Below are 13,595 nucleotides of genomic sequence, written 5' to 3' on the forward strand. Positions count from 1 at the left end.
AATACTTAATGGCACCGAGTATATGCCTGGTAGTTCATCTGCATTCTTCCATGTAATCCTCACAGCAACTCTGTCCAGTAAATTACCTTCAGCCTTACTTTACAGATGAGGAAACTGAAGTTCAGAGTAGTTAAATAGCTTGCTTAGGGTCCTCAGCTAGAACTATACAAAGTAGAATTCACACCTAGGACACTGACAACAGAGCTGTGTTCTTACCATGACATATAGCGATGAGCACCCCAAAGACCACTAGTCAGGGCAGAAGCCCCTGAGGATGTGTCAGTTTTAGAATCTGGTGAAAAATGAGGGCCTTCCTCCAAAACAATGAACTTTTGCGTCTTTACTTAACAGTTTCTCATGGGTTTTAGGCAGTTTTTCAGTTCTTCTTGAAGCTTGTCAGTGGGAACCCCTCAATTAAGGACCATTAAAAGCTGTCCATGATACTTACATATTAATGGAACTGCTGAATCTTAAGACTCATCAAATAATAGAATTGTGGATTTTAATGTCATAAATTCATCTAAGTGTGGAATTATATAATTTTAGATTTTATAACTAGAAAAATCTTAACATGTCAGAACTGGAAGGGACAGAGTAGTGATGTTGTTGTTGTTATGTGCTGTTGAGTTGCCCTTGACCCATAGTGACCCCTCCTTGGGTTTCCGAGGCAGTATCACTGTGGAAGTAGATTGCCCAACCTTCCTTCTGAGGAGCGGCAGGTGGGTTTGAACCGCCAGCCTTCTGGTTAGCAGTCAAGTGCCTTAGGCACTATGCTACCAGAGCTCCTAGAGTAGTGGTAGAGTCCACATATAATTTCATTCCACAATTTGGACAGGTAGGAATTAGATCCTGAAGCTAAGGGATGGGACAAAGCTTGCTGAGGCCACTCAGTAGTAGGAGTAGAGTCAGGTTCAAAGTCCCAGTTGCTGCCTTCAAAGCCTGATCATCTGGTTAAAGACTCAACTAACAAAAGGAAAACCACACAGTATGCATGAGACTGAGAAAAGTGGGGACAGAAGGAACATTTGTTGAAGACTTATCACATCAGGTGGCAAGCAGTTCTGAGAGATTGTAGATACTTCACATCACTTCATCCTCCCAATAACTCACAAAGAGGTTTTTATTATTATTATTATTATTTTACAAATTGAGGAAATAGGCTAAGAGTGGTGAGGTGATGTAAGGAGACCTGGTTACACAATGGTTAAAGTGCTCAGCTACTAACTGAAAAGTTGGTGGTTGGAACACACCAGTCACTCCATGGGAGAAAGTTGTGGCAATCTTGTTCCATAACAATTATAGCTTTAGAAAACCTATGGGCCAGTTCTACTCTGTCCTATAGTGTCATTATCAGTTGGAATTGACTCAGTGGCAATGAGTTTGAGGTTTTTTTAGTGAGGTGACAGCCCAAGGTCACACAGCTAGGTAGGCATCAGTGACTGTGCCCACTGCCATATATCCCTGATGTAGTGGAAAGGAAAATCAGAGAGAAAAATTATGGCAGTATTTAACTGGTGCCTTTACGGGAAGAAAAATTAAATTGATAGACACATGTGTGGAGAAGTGGACCCTACTGCGGGCCTGGGTGAAATATCCCTCAGGTTCTCAACTCTCTCAGTCCTTCCCTGATCTTATACTCACCCAACATCCTGTGGTTCACTAATCTGGCCTCCACATACCCTGCTACTAGGAAGGAGGTACTCCGGATGACAGACATGAGTGATCTCATTATGGGAACTGCTCATTCCTCACTGTTAAATTGTGTTCTGAGGTCAAAGCCCTTAACTATGATATTGTCATCAAGGCCCTTTGCCCCATGAGCCTTACTTAGGCAGCCATTTTTCTCTTGTTCTAAATAGCCTTATCTACCTTTTTAAGTAGGTCTTCACTTACACCCACATAAACCTTTTCAATGTTTTAACCAATATTCACTTAGTATTTATATTTTACTATACATACTCACATATATTTGACTGCATACAACTCAGTGAGGTTAAGTATTATGTTCTCCTGTTATGGATTAGAAAATTGAGGCCAGAAGAGGTTATGTAATGTGTCCAAGGCTGCATATCTAGTAATTGGCTTAGCCAGGATTCAAACCCAGGTACATTCAAATCTGAAGTCTGTTCTGTTTCAATAGCACCATGCTTTTTCATGAATATCTCTATTTAATTCCCACAGCAGAGGTTAGAAAAGCTGAAGGTCCTTGATCCCTTTTTAAAGGTGATCCCTTTTTAAAAGCTCACCTCTGAGAGGACAGAGGACTTGCTGAAGGGCACACTCTGGGAGGAAGTTAGTGCTGTCATCAGAATCTAGATCTCCTGACTCTTAATCCAGAGGACACATTCTCCCAGACCATATTGCCATTCCCATCAGACCATGTAATTTCTTTTTCTGATGGAGACATGGAGCCAGAAGCCAACAAAGATCACAATCTGTCTGCCTGAAATCTTCCTCTGTTATGAGATGAGATTTGGAAAAAAAAAAAAAATCCAACAAGAACCAGGTTAAATCACACTTGCATGTGTTGAATTGGCCTGAGCTTCCCTGGTGCAATTCCATTTTCCTGTTCTTATCCTCTGAATGATAGAAAAAGGCAGAGTGACTCCAACAGCATCATGAGTTGCTCCACTTGTGTGTGGGCACGTAGTGTATTCACCCTTAACTCCTTCCAATAACTAGTCCCTGTTCCCCAATGCCACTTCCATCCAATTAATTACTAAGTCTTCTCAACACCAAATTCTTAATATTCCATTGGAGTCTCTGAGTAGTACAAGTGGTTAATGCACTTGGCTGCTAACCAGAAGGTTGAGGTTTGAGTCCACCCTAAGGTACCTTAGAGGAAAGGTCTAGTAATCTACTTCCAAAAATCTAGCTATTGAAAGAAAACCCTATGGAGAACAGTTCTACTCTTATACACACAAGGTTACCATGAATCTGAATTCATTGGCAATCAGTTAATATTCTACAACTACCACCATCAACCAGGAAATCTGGAAGACAGCTAACTGGCCAACTAACTAGAAGAGATCAATATTTGTTCCCATTCCAAAGAAAGGTGATACAACAGAATATGAAAATTATTAAACAATATCACACACAAATAAAATTTTGCTGAAGATAATTAAAAAATAGTTGCAGCAGTATATTGACAGGAAATTTCCAGAAATGCAAGCTGGATTCAGAAGAGGATATGGAATGATGGATATTGTTGATGTCAGATGTATCTTAGCTGAAAACAATACCGGAAAGATGTTTACCTGTATTTTATTGACTATGCAAAGGCATTCAACTGTATTGATCATAACAAAGTATGGATAGCATTGCAAAGAATGGGAATTCTAGAACACTGAATTGTGTCATGGGGAACCTATACATAGACCAAGAGGTAATCATTCAAATAGAACAAGGGGATACTGTATGTTTTAACATCAGGAAGGGTCTGCATCAAGGTTGTATCCTTTTACCATACTTATTCAATCTCTATGCTGAGCAAATAATCTGAGAAGCTGTACTATATGAAGAAAACCATGGCATCAGGATTGCAGGTCAACTCATTAACAACCTGTGATATGCAGATGACACAACCTCGCTTGCTGAAAGTGAAAATGACTTGAAGCACTTACTGATGAAGATCAAAGACTACAGTCTTCAGTATGAATTGGATCTCAATATAAAGAAAACACAAATCCTCATAACTGGACCATAAGCAACATCATGATAAATGGAGAAAAGAATGAAGTTGTCAAAGATTTCATTTTACTTGGATTCACAATCAATATCCATGGAAACAGCAGTCAAGACATCAGACATTGTATTGCACTGGGCAAATGTCCTGCAAAAGACCTCTTTAAAGTGTTAAGAAGCAAAGATGTCACTTTGAAGACTAAGGTGTGCCTAACACAAGCCATAGTATTTTCAGTCACCTCATATGCATGTGAAAGCTGGACAATGAATAAGGAAAACTGAAGAAGAATTGATGCTTTTGAATTGTGGTGTTGGTGAAGACTACTGAAAATACCATAGACTGCCAGAAGAACGAACATATCTGTCCTGGAAGAAGTATAGCTGGAATGCTCCTTAGAAGTGAGAATGAGACTTTGTCTCATGTACTTTGGTCATGTTTTCAGAATGGTCCCTGAAGAAGGATATCATGCTTGGTAAAGTGGAGGGTCAGAGAAAAAAAAAGGGCTCTCAATGAGATGGATTGACACAATGGCTGCAAGGATGGGCTCAGGCATGGAAGGATTGTGAAGATGCTGCAGGACTGGGTGGTGTTTCGTTCTGTTGTACATAGGGTTGCTATGAGTCAGAATCAACTTGATGGCACCTAACAACAGCCACCATCTCCCACTTGGATTGTCATAACTAACATGTGCCCCTGTCTTTAGTTTTGGTCTCTTGCAATCTATTCTTCCCACTGCAGCCAGAGTAGCTTTCCACCCCTATTAAAAATCCTTAAATGGCTCTTCATTGCCTTTATATTCAAGTTCAAATTCCTTGTAGCCTATCCTTTCGGCCTCATTCTTGCATCCAAAGTCTTTCAGACATATTGGACCACTTAAATCTCTAGCTTCCTCCCTCCCATCTGTATCTACAATTTCTTCCCTCCAACAACCCACCCTAACCGAATCTGGTTCATTTTTACTTAATCTTTAAAACTGAGCCTGGATATCACTTCCATTGAGAAGTCTCTGGCATCTGAAGACTGGGTTTGAATTTCCTTATCCCCATGGGGTGGGGGGCAGGAATTGTCTTCAATATGTTCACTGCTATATCTCTAGTGTCTAGAACTTTACTTGGACTATGGTAGGCACTCAATACAATTTTTGTTAAATGAATGTTTCCCATAGCACTCTGGAATTCCTCTACCACAGAATGTATAATAGGTATTATAATTACCTCTTTCTGTTTTTGTCTCTTCAAGTAGACTGAAAGCTCTGTGAGCCAGGAACTGTGCTTTCTTGTTTGGTATTTTACCCCCGCTGTCTTGTATGATTCCTGGTACATACTAAATAGTCAGTTCACTTTTGCTGAATGAGGATGAGGTTGATGGGAAGATACTCCAGCGCTGGGTTAAGGGAGGGATAGTCTGCTAAGAAAAATATTTACTTCCAGCACAAAAGCATATCAGAACTACTGAGAAAGGATTGGAGAACCCACAATATTTTACATCAGAAAATGACCACAACTAAGTGCAGGTCTCCTCTGGAGGGACCTATGTCCCATGCAGAATCTCCTTGATGCACACACTTAAACTTCTTTTCCTCCAGTTAAGTCCCTCTACCTCCTTTGCCACAATATTATGGGAAAGCAAAGCAAGCACAGCATGGAATGAGACCTAAGCATGTATCACAGGAGTTAGGAGCTCCCGGAGAAGTCATGAGCCACACATCATCCAGTGGAAGGACAGTGTGGCAGGTAAGAAATTGCCAGGGCTCTGTACACCAAGGATCCTCTGCCTTGGAGTAGAGCCTGATCCTTGACTTTGCTAAGCCAGCTGGTTATGAAATCACACTTCAAGACTGACTGTCTTGATCTCTAGTGAGCAATGAGAGGGTATTCTCCATTCTTATCATAATCTCTCCATGGTCGAAAGGGTCTGGAACACTCCTTTAACACTTGGCCCAGCTCCTGCTAGCCCATCCCTCTGGAGCCTTCAGCCTGCCTGCTCTCTCACCAGCAAGGTAAATGATGCACCCAGAGGCACCAGGCTGTGATGGGCTGAGTGGAGTAGTAGTAAGTCATGCCAGAAAGGGTATTTTCCTGTACAGAGTGGTAAGTACTCCATAAACATTCACCAAGGATTGAAGAAGGGCTAAATAGAGTGCTTCTATTTCTGAGGAGAGAGAATTTATATAATTTATATAGAGAGTTAATTTCGTCCTTCTTCTTTCTCATCCTTCAATAATAATTCTTCATTCAAGAAAAGCAAGTGTAGGAAAAGAGAATTGGGTCAATTCAAAAACAAAAGAATGAGTGAAGGCAGAATCTGTTATACTTCAGAGCAATGATTCTGAAATTTGAATTACTAAATAATCCCTAAAAACTCAAGCAACTAAGAAAGTTATTCCCAATTTCACCATGGTAATCTTGGGAGTTTTCAGGAAAATTTGGTGAGGAAGCTAAGAGGAAAAACAATTTGGCAAAAAAATACAAGGGCAGAGAGAAGAATGCACAAAGAATGAGAGGAGAAAGATAAGTGAGAAGGAGGCAAAGATGAGTGAGGAGAGAAGAAAACAGAAGTAAGAAGTAGGGTTAGAAAGAGATCGTACAGATGAGTAAGAGATGGAAGGGAGGGGAGAAACAATAAGGTGAAGAAGAAACAAGCAAGGGAAAAAATAGTGAACAAAGAAAAGACAAAGTGAGAGAATGAGAGCCTAAGGAAACAGAAGAAGGAAAAAGAAAATATAGTTTTATATTTACAGGGCTAGAAGGATGAATCAAGATCATCAAGTTCTTCCCCAGCAACCCTGGGGCTGGTTGACCAGCCTGTGTACTTACATATGTTACATGGCAGAATACTTCCTCCCTCATGAGACAGGGAAAGGGAAGGAAAGATGTGAGCAGCATAAGGTCTATAGGTTGGCCATGAGTCCAGGTACCTGAGAAGTCTAGGGACCTAGCAGAGGCAGTGGTGGGTATGTGTATGTGTTTGGAGGAGGGGTGGAGGGGTGTTGATATGAAGGTCAAGAGCAAACTGGCCAATCCACAGATGGCACCAGCGGAACAAGCCATTTCCATCTCCACCCCAGAGTCTCACCCCTTACCTGAATTGGGGACCTAATTTCTGACTTGTAGAGTAAATTCTGTCAGACCTGGCAACTGGATGGAGGCTGGCCCAGGGCTGGTTGGGGACCTTCCAAGGATACAGGCTTCTTCAGTGTAGGGCACAGCAGCCGTGGTGCCCCCAATGATGTAGCTGTAGAAGGAGACTTCGAGAGTGTAGCAATAGGAACTGTGGTCCAGGAGTCCACCAAGGAAGCGACGACCTGTTCCTGCTTTCACAGCATCACGGTTAAAGGATGTGCTGGACTGTGAATGACAGAGTAGGAGTTGAGAATCGAAGTAGGGCACCTGCTGCCAAACCTTACAACATCTCTAGGTCTCAAGTTCCTCATCTAAAAGGTGAAATATTAATCCCATTATCACTGGATTATTATAGGAACTGATTTAAAGAAACATAATTCAGTGAAAGTATCAGTGGAGTCCTTGGTACACAGTAACTATGATTCAACAAATCTTTGAGGAAAGTTGATTTTGAATGGGGACAGGTGGAGTAGAAACAGTATAATCAGTCTAAAATTTGTGCAATGATTTCAACGTTATGATGCTATTTCCCATGTAGTATTTTATTAAGGCTTCAAAACAACCTCTTGAAGTAGATGTTATAATTTTGTTTCTCTGTATATAAGTGATGAACTCCAGTGGTGTAGTAGTTAAAACATTCAGCTGCTAACCAGAAATTTGGCAATTCAAACCCACCAACTGCTCTGTGGGAAAAAGATGAAGCAGTCTGCTTCCATGAAGATTTACAGCCTTGGAAACCCTGTGGGGTATTTCTACTCTGTCCTTTAATATGGTCACTATGAGTCAGAATTGACGTGATGGCAGGTGCTTGTATAGATGAGTGTTATGTATTGATTTGTATTTCTCTAAAACATGAGTTGTAAATTTTAACCTCTGTGCCTGTGGTTATAATTCCATTTCTGAATGGTTTGCATTTGTTATGTTAATGAGATAAGATTAGTGTAGAGTATGTTTTAAATCAATCTCTTTTCAGATATAAAAGAGATTAAATGAGCAAGCAAGAGAAGCAGAGATGGGAGAGTAGAGATGCCAAGCCACATGAAGACTGCTCAGGAATAGAGGCTCAGAAGAGACAAGAACCTTCCTCCAGAGCAGAGAGAGAAAGACCTTCACTACAGCTGCAGTCTGAATTTGGACTTCTAGCCTCTGAAACTGTGAGAAGATAAATTTCTGTTTGTTAAAGCCACCCACTTGTGATATTTCTATTATGGCGGAACTAGATAACTGAGACAGTGAAGAAACTGAAACTCACAGAGATGGAGTATCTTGCAGCTAGTAAGTGAAATAGCATAGATTTGAATCTAGGATAAACTGAATCCAGACACCCCAATGCTCCTTCACTATACTGCCCCATCTAATTGGGATGCCTGAACTCATATCTTCTTCTTCACTTGGGTGTTGAAAACTCATTACAGTGATAGAGAGAGGATAAAGAGAGAGCTAGCAGTTCAGGATCTCAAGTCCTCTCTTCCAAAGCATGCCTACCACCTACTGATTATGTGATGTTAGGCAAGTTGCCTTATTTGTCTTAGCCACAGTTTCCTCATCTGTGACATATTGAAAATAATAGCTCTTTCACAGAGTTGTGAGGACCAGGTGAGTTTGGATGGAATATCTCTAGTTCTGAGCTCTTAAGGAAGCTGTAGCTCAGGAACACCATCAAGCAAGTCCAAAAATAAGGTTCCCCTATTGTAGGCCCTGTGAGAGTCTCTGGGGCCTATGATCCACTCTTCCAGGGAATCTGGACTAAGCAAGCCACAATCTGCTGTGCTCTGAAAGTGCAATGGTTTCACAAAGACATGGCTGGCCATTCTGCAGAGATTCCTAAAGGAACAAGCACACTTGTTTTTGTCCCAGTGAACTTGCAAATGGTGAAGCAACCCTGCTTTAATTCTACCACCAAATGCTAGGTGACTCTGCACCAGACACTCATTTTTTTTCTGCACCAAAGGTGCCTCTTGGGTATAAAGAGGAGGCTGGGCTACATTATTTCCTACTCCCCTGCCTGGAATGGCACTCAAAGGTTCTATGGCTTGAAGCACATCTTACCACATGGAGAAATTCATCTTCTCACTAATGTCCAGGCCTGAAGCAATGGGCAGGCAAGTTTTCAGCTCATAAACTTTGAAAATTGCTATGACCTTTGCAGGCCTCTCCCCCTCTGGCCACATGGAAATAACAGGCCCCAGAAATTTAGTGTCAAAACAAAGGAAAATGTGCAAAAACTCTCTCCCATGTCCCCCCACTACATGCTGATTCCTTCCTTATAGTCTTGCCTTGTCCCTTTCCAATATTACTTTTTGCTATCAATTATTCTGACTCCAGTCCCTGGAGAAAGGATATCATGCTTGGTAAAGTAGAGGAGCAGCGAAGAAGGGGAAGACCCTCAACAAGATGGATTGACATAGTGGCTGCAACAATGGGCTCATGCATAGTAAGGATTGGGAGGATGGCCCAAGACTGGTCAATGTTTCATTCTGTTGTACACAGGGTCACTATGAGTCAAAGCCCATTCGACAGAACCTAACAACAACAACATTCTAACTCCCGTTCTGAAGTCTCCAATCTTCCTCAGCATGTGGGGTGGGTATTAACAGCAATAGTCTTGGGTTTGTTGAGTTCTTTACTGCTTGCAAATAGCTTTCAGAACTGTGATATAGGCATGGCAAGAAATTATCACCAAGAAATCAGTGACAAAGAAATTGAAGCCAAGAAAAGGTCATGGATGAAGAAAATGGTTGGAAGAGGAGCCCCTTCAGCAGACATGTTAAGCTCATACTAAAAGAACTGAGTTAGGTGTAAGCAGACCCTGGGGCAGGGCCTGGCATGTGGGTGGTGCTCAGTGAGTCTTTTCTTTGCTAATGATAGAATCAGATCAAGCAAACAAATGACAGCTCATGAGACAGAGCAAATGCTACCACCTTTTCAAAAACTCTCTGTCTCTGACTGCTGAGCTGTTTGAAGGCATGGACATAGCTTATTTATCACTATCTCTATCACCCACACAAGACCTGGCACAGAGCAAGTGTTCTAAACTGTGTGATGAGAAAGAGAGGGAGGCAGTGAGAAAGAGAGTGCTGAGGGTGGGAGGAGAGGAGGTGGGGCTGGCCGAGAACTTTTGACTTACGTAGGAGAAGTCCTCAGCATTCTGGCAGAGGAGCTTGGGGAAAATGGCCTGCCTCTGGAACCGTTCCTCATCCTCAAAGATGTTGCCATACATGAAGCCATTCATCATTGTGGAATGGGCATGGATATCAATATAAAACTCCAGGCTTGTTTTCTGTTGAGAGAAAGAACAACAAATGAGAAATTAAGGGTCACAGGGCTTGTCTTAAAGGAATCCAAGATTGGATTCCTTTAACAAATGGTACTGGCAAAACTGGGGATCCATTTGCAGAAAAATGAAACAAGATCCATACTTCATACTATACACAAAAACTAACTCCAGATGGATCAAAGACTTAAATGTGAAATCTAAAACTACAAAGCTCCTCAAGGAAAAAATAGGGGCAAATTTAGGGGCATAAGGTGTAGTACCTAAGGCATTTGACTGTTAACCAGAAGGCTGGTGATTCAAATCCACCAGCCACTCCTTGGAAGGAAGATGGAGCAATCTACTTCTGTGGTGATACTGCCTTGGAGACCCAAGAAAGGGTTGCTATGAGTCAAAATCAACTTGAAGCAGTGACTTTGTGTTTTTTTGGGGGAATTTATGGCATATATAGACTATGAAGCATCACCCAAAATGCACAAACAGCAGAAGATAAACTAGATGATTGGTACCTTCTCAAAATTAAATTTTTATGTGCTTCAAAATACTTCTCCAAAAGAGTAAAAAGAGAACTTATAGATTGGGAAAAAATATTCAGCAATGACATACCTGACAAGGGACTTAACTCTAAAATTTGCAGAATACTCCAACACCTTAACAACAAAAAGACAAACAATCTAATTTAAAAAAATGGACAGAAGACATGAATAGACACTTCACCAAAGAAGATATCCAAGTGGCCAAAAAACATGAAGATATATTCATGATCATTAGCCATTAGAGAGATGCAAATCAAAACAATGAGATTCTGTCTCACCCCGCACGAATAGCAAAGTTCAACAACACAGAAATAACAAATGCTGGAGAGGATGTGGAGAGCTTGGGACTCTCATACACTGTTGGTGGTACTGTAAAATGATACAACCACTGTGGAAATCAGTATGGTGATTCCTTAAAAACTTGGAATTAGAAATGCCATTTGATCCAGAAATCCATTACTAGGTAGATATCCTAAGGAAGTGAGAGCCAGAACAAGAACAGATACATGCACACTTATGTTCATTGCAGCACTATTCACAATAACAAAGAGATGGAAACAACCTAAGTGCCCATCAGCGGAGGAATGGATAACAAAATTATGGTACATACACACAGTGGAATACTGTGCAACACTAAAGAATAATGTAGAATCTGTGAAACACTGCATAACATGGATGAACTTGGAGGACATTATGCTGAGTGAAATAAGTCAATCACAGAAGGACATTGTATTATTTCACTATTGTAAAAAGTCAAGGAAAGGTTTATATATGGAAGGAAGCTTTCTTTGTTGGTTACCAGGAATGGAAGGAGATCCTGGATAGAGTGGGAGAACAATGTGGAACAAAATTCAAAACCACAAAAGAAGACCAGATTTACTAGTTATAGAGCCTGGTGAGACCCTCAAGACATGTCCTCTAGCTACCCTTCAGGTCTGGAACAGAACTCACTCCTGTGGCTTGCAGCCAAACAACAGACAGGCATATGGGGTGAATATTTACATCAGGTAGATACACTCCTTGGGACAATCAATTGTGGGAGAACAGAGAGCAGTGTTTGCACAGGCAGATAGCTAGGGATGGGGTGGGAGTGCATTGGAGGGAGGGTCACAGGGAAGAGGTAACTACGGGGAGGAAATGAGAAGAGAGCTTTTACATTGTGGGGAATTGTCAATGTCATGAAACAAAATGTGTGTGGGAAATGAATTTGCTCTGTAAGCATTCACCCAAAGCACAATAAAAATGAAAAAAGAAAGAGAAAAAAAAAAAAAAAAAATCCAAGATTATATACACACACTCACACACATTTCCAGAAGTGGGTTGTTTTGAGCTGGTTCTATATGTCAGCAGATTTAGCAGACATTTGCAATATGAGTAAAGGAGTTTAGACTGGTGAAGATCAGTATCAAACCATTTTCCCTCAACATCTGAAAGCACCACCATTAGCATCCTTCTACAGAGATCTTCTGAAAATGTGAGATATTTTGGGGGTTAAGTCATAATTTTACTTATCCAAAACAGTTAAATACTTTCATGACTAAAGGTATTAGCAGAATTTGCCTTCTCTGATTAAGGAGCAATTCCTTTCAGGTAACGTAATTGTTCTTACAGTGAGCCTATCTATGGTTTTGCCCCAGCTCTGCCACTTTTAGCTGTGGATCCTGGAATAAATCACATCTCCACTCTAAGCCTCAGTTTCCTGGGAATTATATGTGGTATAATATATGGGTATTATAATTCCAACTTCAGAGAGTTATAGTTAGGATCAAACACTGCTAAAATAATTACCATCATTTGCAAAACAAAGCAGTCTCATTGAGTTCTGGCTTTCACAGGTTTCATTGTGTGGGCCTAATTTATATCTATTAATCCTTTCTAAGGGTAATGAAGGCCCTATATGGGAAAGGGACTTGCCAAGCTCATGGCAGAACTCAGACAAGAACAAAGGTCTCCTGACCCCAGCACAGTTGTTATCATCAATGACAAACACTAGAAGCAACCAAGGCCAAATCCCAGCTGCCTTTCCAGCCCCTTTCTGACACACAGTCCTGAGAAAGAAGAAATGTCTCAGCTTAGGAGGATTCTTCCTCCTTGGGACACTTTCAAACAAAGTTAAAACCAAATGAAAACCATGTTGCTTCTAGAATGTGGGCCAATGACTGTCATTTCATTTGCCTTAGAGTTGGAGTGAAAAATGATGTCTTGCTGAGCTCCCAGTTCTCTGGGTAGCATAAGCTGTCTTTGGAGAGACTCAAGATGCCCTGCTCTGTGTGATATTAAACTCATCATTTTCAGCTTTGGAGGTGGAATGCACAATGATTCAACTGGAGCTCTATAAAAGTCATCTTTGCAATTTTATTTTCTCCAATTGTCTGTCTTTTCCTCTGAGCTTTGATGAGCTGCAGTGGAAAAGAGGAGGTAGAGACATGAATTAAAAGATGTGTAAGGAAAAACTGCAATTTATAGCTCTGGATGTTGGAGCTAGAGAGGGCCTTGGAGGGTAGCTTCTCTAACCTTTTTGGGATCAGCCCTGTTTGCTTAACGCCAGTCAGCAAGTAGTGAAGAAGCAAGAACTAGAACCCGGTTCTTTTGATAACTATTCTGTTGTGGTTTCCACTACCTCATCCTGACACCTGGCAACTAATGTAATTTCATTTTTAATAACCAGCAGGTGAATTAGATGGATTGGTTCACATGGTTCAAAAATCACAGGTATAGAAAAATTTTCAGTGAAAATTTTGATATTTACCAAATTTTCAGTGAAAACTCTCCCTCCTACCCCTGTCCTCCAGTTTCACTGCCTGTTGTTGTTGTTGTTATAGGCTGTCAAGTTGGACCCAACTCATAGCAACCCCTCCTTGGGTTTCCAAGGCAGTATCACTACGGAAGTAGATTGCCTCATCTTCCTTCTGAGGAGTGGCTGGTGGGTTTGAACTGCCAGTCTTCTGGTTAGCAGTCAAGTGCCTTAGGCACTA

The 13,595-nt window shown here is 41.1% G+C and overlaps 1 protein-coding gene across 1 annotated transcript in view; it reads right to left on the reverse strand.

Annotated features, from left to right (window-relative positions):
• AGBL4 (AGBL carboxypeptidase 4) overlaps positions 1–13,595 on the reverse strand; it is a gene marked incomplete at its 5' end in the record, with an annotated part of 1,767,058 nt that overhangs the window by 54,041 nt on the left and 1,699,422 nt on the right. Inside the window, 2 exons of the mRNA XM_042781774.1 lie at positions 6,873–7,035; positions 9,938–10,090. Of these exons, the coding sequence (XP_042637708.1) occupies positions 6,873–7,035; positions 9,938–10,090 (316 nt within the window). The remainder of the gene's footprint in view (positions 1–6,872; positions 7,036–9,937; positions 10,091–13,595) is intronic.

The sequence above is a fragment of the Orycteropus afer genome, unplaced genomic scaffold (assembly GCF_000298275.1).
Source record: "Orycteropus afer afer isolate SDZICR_OR568_19922 unplaced genomic scaffold, OryAfe1.0 scaffold00169, whole genome shotgun sequence".
Classification (NCBI taxonomy): domain Eukaryota; kingdom Metazoa; phylum Chordata; class Mammalia; order Tubulidentata; family Orycteropodidae; genus Orycteropus; species Orycteropus afer.